The sequence below is a fragment of the Impatiens glandulifera genome, chromosome 1 (genome assembly GCF_907164915.1).
Source record: "Impatiens glandulifera chromosome 1, dImpGla2.1, whole genome shotgun sequence".
Lineage (NCBI taxonomy): Eukaryota > Viridiplantae > Streptophyta > Magnoliopsida > Ericales > Balsaminaceae > Impatiens > Impatiens glandulifera.
In genome coordinates, this window is record NC_061862.1 from 105370471 (window position 1) to 105378978 (window position 8508).

The 8508-nt window shown below is 30.0% G+C and overlaps 1 protein-coding gene across 1 annotated transcript; it reads left to right on the forward strand.

Annotated features, from left to right (window-relative positions):
- Positions 1-478: 478 nt before the first annotated feature.
- Positions 479-780, forward strand: LOC124918922. Its single transcript, XM_047458994.1, has one exon. It carries the CDS (start codon positions 479-481, stop codon positions 671-673), a length of 195 nt encoding a protein of 64 aa, XP_047314950.1. The 3' UTR covers positions 674-780.
- The last annotated feature ends 7728 nt before the right edge of the window (positions 781-8508 follow it).

Consider the following 8508-nt stretch of genomic DNA (forward strand, 5'->3'; position numbering starts at 1 on the left):
AAATCAAAAAGACGGAAAGTGCAGCGCTTAAAAAAAAGCGTTGTTGACCTTTTTAATGTTTTTGAACGATTTTGCAAATAAAAAATTGAGTCATGCAACGCAACTGGTGCATTTTCGTCCAAAATAAAATAAAATTGTTACCATCGCATTAAAAATAATAATGAGATGACACTCATTTAAGGCCTTTTTAAGTGTTATTTCTTCAAATTTCCCTTTAAAAACAATTTCATCTAAAAATTAAAGGCAAAAAATATTTAATTATTATAACTTTATAATCTCTCCTCTCTCTTTCTACTTTAAAAAAAAAATTAAAAGCATGAAGATATGGTAAAATAAATTGAGAATAAAATAAAATAATATTAAAATTACAATCCTCTTTTATTTATTTATTATTTTCCATTATAAAAAGTCGATTCTTCGGTGCAGATATCATCTTCATCGTCTAATCTGTTCCGAAAGAAAGAAAGAGAGAAATATAATGATACTTTTGGCTATGATGACGGAGTTATTGGAGGAATACACGATGGTGGTGGCGAGAATGGTAGAGCATCTCTTCAACGAAATCCCTCTACCGTTGCCGAGAAGAGTTCGATTTTTAATAATTAGAAATCTCCCTTTCTCAAACCCTGCTCGTTCTGTTCCCAATCCTCCTCCTTCTGTAAATAGCAATTAAGATCTTCTTCTCTTATCCTTATACTTTTGTTTAACTGTTCATCAATAGATCTGTTTCTTGCTTAATTTTTATGTGTTTTGTTTGTTCATAAATAGAGATTGTCGTACTTTTAGACTTCTATATGGTTCAGAAAGGTTTTGTCAGAGCTTTGCTAGGGTAAATATTTTGTTTTTCTTATTGCGTTTTCATGTTTGATCAAGATCCGAAAAAACAAATTACTTAGATTTGTGGAAAGTTATCATGATCTTTTATATGAAATCAATATATTATTTTTATTAAAATATTTTTATTGATTTAAATTTTAAACAAAATACACAATAACTTAAATAAATAAAATTTTAAATAATTTATTTTTTCATAAAATAAATAAAATTAAATTAATATAAGCACATCAAATATCTAATAACAAAAACGTGATTGATATCTAAAATTATTGATATTTAAAGTATATTAAAAATAATATATTTTAAAATATTAAAAATATCTATTTTTGGTAAGATATGATATCAAAATTGTTAGTATAATTTTTTCAAAATTTGGATATATAATATTTATAAATAATTACTAATAAAATTATTTAATAGTTTGGTTATAAGTATTAATTATTCCATTCTCATAGATAATATTTAAATTTATTAGAAATATTATTAATATAATTTTTTTATTAATATTTTAAATTTATTTTTTTATTATATTTTATTTAATTAAAAATATAAAATATTTTTAATTTTATAATATAATTGTTTAAAATATATAAAATATTTTAGTGTGCCTATTAATAACTAATATTTTATCATACTAAATATATTTTTTTTTCAAAAATAAAATACTTATGTAACAAAAAAAGATAAATGATTCAATTTTTTTTACTAATTACAATAAATAAAAAAATTATCTTTCAAAACATAAATAATATTTAATAAAATATATTATAACATGGTATAAATGTTTTTAATAATTTTATTAAAATATTTCATATTTAATTTTTTAATTAATTTTTTTTTATATAATTTTTTTTTATTTTTAAGTTTTTATATTTTAATTGATTTATTATGATTTTATTATTAATATATAGTATTTAAAATTAATTATATAAAAATGATTATTATTATTAGTTATTGTAATTATTATAAATTTTTTATTTTATTTTATTTTAAATAATTATTTAATATTATTTAAATAATTGAAATAATTTATTTTAATAAATAAATTAAAATATTATTATTTTAATTATAAAAAAAATATGTAATATAATTATAAAAGAAAAAATATATAATATTATAATTATTATTATAATAGAGAGTGAAAATAAGAAAGTGAACAGAGAGAAAATGGATCCGACATAAATATAAATATGTGATTCTTTCCTCGTATAGATAATCAAATTAATATACTGAAAATAAATTTATTAACCAAAGAACTCATAAATCCTAATTTTCATTTCTTGAAAGTGGTTTACTTATCTTAGCAAATTCAATTCATCTTGGAACAAATATTTATCTTCTTACTCTAATATAGGCATATACATTTTTTTTCTAAACAAATTTGAGATTCAAATATTAATTTGTTTTTTCTTCTAATCTTAGAAGATTTATCTCCTTCTTTGAATAAATTGAAGACCCAATTTTCAAACTTCATTTCATTTTTAGTCATCAAAATCACTTTTAATAAAATAAAGTATAGAGATCTCAAAAAATACCTCATTTCAAAAAAAAATATGTCCACAACTTTTATAAATATCATTTCACTTACAAACGTGACAAATTAATTAAAAAATAAAAATGATACATTAAAATATGAAATATGACTGTTTTGTCTGTTAAAAAAAAACTCGAATACTCAAATAATTAAAATTTTGATACTTCGAGATCTATACAGTATAATTCAAAATTTGAGTCCTATCTAATAAAAATGACATAAATTCGAGACTTAAATTTCTATTGATGCAATAATATTTCAAATAGATCATCTCAATTTCAAACTACCTATATAAAGAGTGGTCTTATCTTATATGGTTTATTTCTTGAAATTTTAAACTAATTGCATTAATTTATAGTGGTCTTATCTCTTAAAATTTTAAACTAATTGCATTAATTAAATGAAATAAGAATTTAAGTAAATAAAATTAAATAAAATTTAATCCAAATAAATATAAATGCACACCAAATTAACGTGAATTTCCGGTGCCAATAGATAAGATCGAATGTCAATGGATAAGATTGAATATTAAGAGTCTATAAATGACAAGAGTCTAAGAATGTTATTAATTGTTAGATTGATAAATTAATTTATTGTGATGATTTAATTTATAGGTATATAAATACCTCATGTTGGAACTCTTCAAAATATTTCATATCTTTTCTTAATTAATCTCATTATCTCTTTATAATTTGAATGATATTTTCTTGAGTGTTCTTCGAGTTCTTGACTCGATGTATTTATGTTGAAACTCGATAACATATTCAGGTAAGTTGTCAAGTTTGTTGCGTAGTGATTCTAATTTTGAATCACTAATACATTCATTATACCTTGTGAGACAGCCATCCACGATAAACTCTAGCACAATGGGATATAGTGAAACTATTTTAAGGGAAATGTGCTAAGCACATGTTGTTAGGAATACAAATGATACTTCACATCTTATTAGTGATTCTGTCTCACAAGGTATAACGAATGCACTTTCTCTAAAACTAGTAACTTTAATCTAGTACATCTCGTATCCAATGATACATCACATCAATGTGCTTCGATTTAGAATGAAATATTGAGTTTTTCGCAAGGTAAATCCCACTATAACTATTACAAAAGGCATATATTTATCCTGCATAAAATCAAGTTGAGATTGTTAGGATCGGGATGGCCGATAGGGGACCGGGGTCCAGCTGATCGGTAATCACTTACAACAACAACACAAAATGGAACTAATCCGGTTAAAGACTAGAACCACTCTTAACACTACACATATTGTCACAGACTCCTGAACCGGGTTCAGGTGCGGAAATGTCCGTTCCAATCTGAAGCAACTCACACAATTAAGTTTGGAAGGTGTTTAAAAGGAGTCAGTTTAAGGAGATAACCGGTTCGGTTAAGTTAATGATATTTAGGTTCAGTTGAGATACTTAGATGTTTCGGTTAGGTTGATGGTAGTAAGCCGGAAAGATAAAGAGAAAGAAATGAAGAACACGAGACAAAATTTTATGGATATTCGGAGCAAACTCTCCTACGTCACCCCTTCTTCTCAAACAGTGAGAAGGATATTCACTAAGGAATATTCACCAACACAATACGATCGAGTCTTATTTACTGCTCGTCGTTCACTTTATAATACTCACACAATATTTGTAATACACTTTTACAGATTTGTAACTACACAGAATACAAGACAATTTCAGAAATTTCAATCACTATTCAAGGTCGCGCGTAAGATTTCTTTTTCACTGTTGCTCTCTCTACTTTTGGAGACGCTTCGACTTCTTTTTATAGTGAAATGATGACAATGGTCATCTTCTCTCTCTCCAGGAGATTGGTCGCTGGAAACCGTGCCGGTTCAGAGAGGTTGCGTGCACGCCTTGCCATTTTGGACATTTGACAGACATGTATTAGACCAGCCGCCTGAATCTAATGTTGCTTACTAACTTAGATAAATAGTCATCATTGCTTTCGTTGCATGCTTCTGGTCCGGATCTTTCTTCTTGCATGTTTCCAAGAGATATCATATTACGTCATCTTCACAGATTCATCATTTGACATTGTTTTCCGTTTAACTTTATGATCCTCGATATTTTGAGCCAACCGGATAATGACGTTTTTGCTTTCAGCCGATCCAGTTAGAGAGGTTCAACCGACCTTTCTTGATCATGACCGGATTGTTGAAGCAAGAGCTTCAACCGGTCTGTTGCGGCTTGAGTTGTACCTAATTAAGTTATTTGGCCGGGTTAAAATTAACTTACTTAATTTTTCTAACAGAGATATTAATGTTTTAACACAAATTAATTCTTTACAAGATTCAATTGTTGCAATAAGTTCAGCTTTAGCAGTTGACAACGCAAAATTATTTTGAAGCCTGAATTAACAAGTAACATCCCCTGTAAAAGTAATAAAATAATAAGTATATTTTCTCGAATTAACAGCACTTGACATATCAGAGTCAGTATAACCAAGTAAATACAAACTTTATTTTTTAAGGCAAAGTCTCAAACTTGATGTACCTCGAAGATATCTCAATATTCACTTGACAACTTCCCAATATTTTTTCCTAGATTGGAAAAGAACGTACTCATAGTACCAACAACATTAACTATATTTGGCCTTGTGTTAAACATGTCATATATAAGACTTCCAACATCAGAACCATAAGGAATATTCTTCATATCTTCTTTCTCATCATCGTTTGAAGGACAAAGTTCAAAGCTCAATTTAAAATGTGCCTTTAGAGGTGTGGCTACACTATTGATCTTCTCCATATTGAATTTCTACAAAACTTTTTTAATATATCATTTTTGAGACAACCATAATTTCTTTGTCTTTCTATCACGAATGATTCTGATTCCAAGAATCTGATTCAGTGGTCCTAGATCTTTCATCGCAAATGACTCCCAAAAGTATTGTTTTAACCTATTAATACTCACAACACTTTAACCAACAATAAGCATGTCATTCAGATAAAGTAAGAGAATAAAAAAGTCATTAAGAGAGAACTTTTCCACAAACACACAATGGTCGGAAGTAGTCTTCATATAGCCGCGTTCCTTCATGAATAACTCAAATTTCTTGTACCATTATCGTGGAGCGTGTTTCAAGTCATACAAGTTTTTCTTCAATCTGCAAACATAATTATATTTATCCTTGACTTTAAACCTATCAGGTTGATCCATGTAAATCTCTTATTCTAAATCACCGTGAAGAAAATTTGTCTTCACGTCCATTTGTTCAACTTCTAAATCAAGACTAGTTACCATACTCAAGATAACTCTAATTGAAGTCATTTTAACAATAAGAGAAAATATTTCATCAAAATCAATACCATTTATTTGACTAAATCCTTTGACAACCAAATGAACTTTGTGTCATGGAGCTGAAGTATGCTCATCTTGCTTTAGTCTATACACCCACTAATTTTTCAAAGCTTTCTTTTCTTTTGGTAATTCTACCAACTCAAATGTATGATTGTCATGTAAAGATTCAATCTAAGCTTTCATAATATCAACCCATTGTTCGTTATCAATATTCTCTTCATATGACTCTATCTCTCCCTCATCCCTCACCAACATATATTCATTGTGATAATATCTAGTTGAAGGTTGTCGATCTCTCGTAGATCGTATAAGTGGAATTGTATGTAATTCATCTTGCTCGATACTATCATTCTCCATGTGAACATCATGTTCACCCTCAACATCATCCTCTTGCAAACAATTTTTGGTTTAAATAGGTGAATCATATAAATAAACTTTATCTAAATTTATCAACTCACATTTCCCTTAAGCTCATCGTCTTTAACTTTATGACTTTCCTCAATAGTCTCATCTTCAAATAAGATAACATAACGACTTTTGACAAGATTCTTTGCAACTAAATCATACATTCTGTAGTCAAAATCATCTTGGCCATAACCTAGGAAGATGCACTCACGGCTCTTCACATCTAACTTTGATCTTTCATCCTTTGAAATGTGAACAAATAACCTACATCCAAATACTCGTAGGTGATAATAAGAAACATGTTTATTTGTCCATACCTTATTTGGAACTTCACCGTCCAAACACAACTGTAGGACTCACATTAATAACATTTACCACCGTGTGTAATGATTCACCCCCAAAATATTGGGGAAAACTTTGTTTATGAAGCAAGCATCTAATCATCTAAACAATTGTCATGTTCATCATTTTTGCAAGGCCATTTAACTCAGGAATCTTTATAGGTGACTTCTGACATTTAATCCCATATTGTTTGTAGTATGCATAAAATGGACCACAATACTCACTACCATTATCACTACGAATGCACTTGATCTTTTTTTAGTCTCTCTTTCAACAAAAGCATGAAATTTCTTAAACTTCTTTAAAACTTCATCTTTAGTTTTCAAAGCATAAATCCAAAGTTTTTTGGAATGAACATCAATAAATGTTACAAAGTAAAGAGCACCACTAATAGTTCATACATTTAAAGGTCCATGTTGGGTCAAATTATTTTGACTAAAATAAACTAGAAATTAAGTTTATTTAATGCTGACATTATTTTGATGATCTATGTTAAACTTAGTTGTGAATAAAGATGAGTGATCTATTTGTTTTGTGCAGGAACAAATATAAGACAGCGCTACATTAGACGCGGTATAAAGCATGTTATCTTAGACGTCTTACGTAGTTAGACGAAGTCTAACTCCTTCAGACGAGGTTTGAAGGGAAGCGTAGTTAGACGGGGTCTAACTTCTTTAGACGGAGTCTGAAGGGAAGCGTAGTTAGATGAAGTCTAACTCCTTCAGACGAGGGAAGCGTACTTAGACAAGGTCTAACTCCTTCAGACGAGGTCTGAAGGGAAGCGTAATTATACGAGGTCTAACTCCTTCAGACGAGGTTTGAAGGGATATGTAGTTGGACGAGCTCTAACTCCTTCAGACGAGGTCTGAAGGGATACGTAGTTAGACGAGGTCTAACACCTTCAGATGAGGTCTGAAGAGATACATAGTTAGACAAGGTCTAACTCCTTTAGACGAGGTCTGAAGAGATACATAGTTAGACGATGTCTGAAGGGATACGTAGTTAGAGAGGTCTAACTCCTTTAGACAAGGTCTGAAGGGATACGTAGTTAGACGAGGTCTAACTCCTTCAGACGAGGTCTGAAGGGATACGTAGTTAGACGAAGTCTAACTCCTTCAGATGGAGTCTGAAGAAGAACGTCTAATGCCTTGTTTTAGCAGCTGTCTAAAGGAAGCATCCATTTACCCATGATCAAGTAGCTGCTTGCTCCACTTCTTTTAGCAGTCTGATAAGCCAGCTAATTCCATCAATGAGTGAATGCCACATATGCAAATATCACTCAACCATATTTCCAGTACAAGACAAGATTAGAAGATATTCAGCGCACTACTCATTCAGTACGCCCACGATCAAATTATTCAGAGCCTGATGTAGTCTCGTACTATAGGCGGTCATCCAACGGACATATTCCACGTGTCCTCAAAGAATATTCGACCGTTGGTGTATATCAACTATATATGGTAGCCAAAGGACAACGGTCGAAGCGCATGATCTCACCGCTTCACATATTCGACAAAAGAAAGTTTTCGATATCAAGCATCTCTCTTACTATCTAGCTAAAATATATTGTAATCACATACTGTCTTTTTTGTGAGAAACTTCAATGATGTAAGTTGAACAAAGATTGTTTTGTTCAATAGAGAGTTAGCTAGATTTGTGAGCTGTATTTGTTTCAAAGTATTGAGTAGATATCCTTCCGGTTGTGGAAGAAGGGGTGACATAGGAGTTTTATCTCCGAACATCCATAAAACCCCTGGCGTTCTTACTTTTTTCCATTACATTTAGTTGTCTCAAGCTTCAAATCCGACGAACACTTTCGTACTTGAATCTGTTTCAAGAGTTTGGAGGATTTGCAAAAAATAGAAATAGATAATAATACCTCACATGATTACTATCGAAGAATTTATCATAAGCTGCTAATAATAGTCAGACCCTAGTCTCTATTGGTAGCACTGATCCCAACAACTAGTATCAGAGCCTTGTTTTAAATTCTTAAGCCACAAAAGACTTTGAATCATGTCTAAGACTTCCAGCACCAAGGTTTCCATGTTCTTAAAAGAAAACTATGTGTTG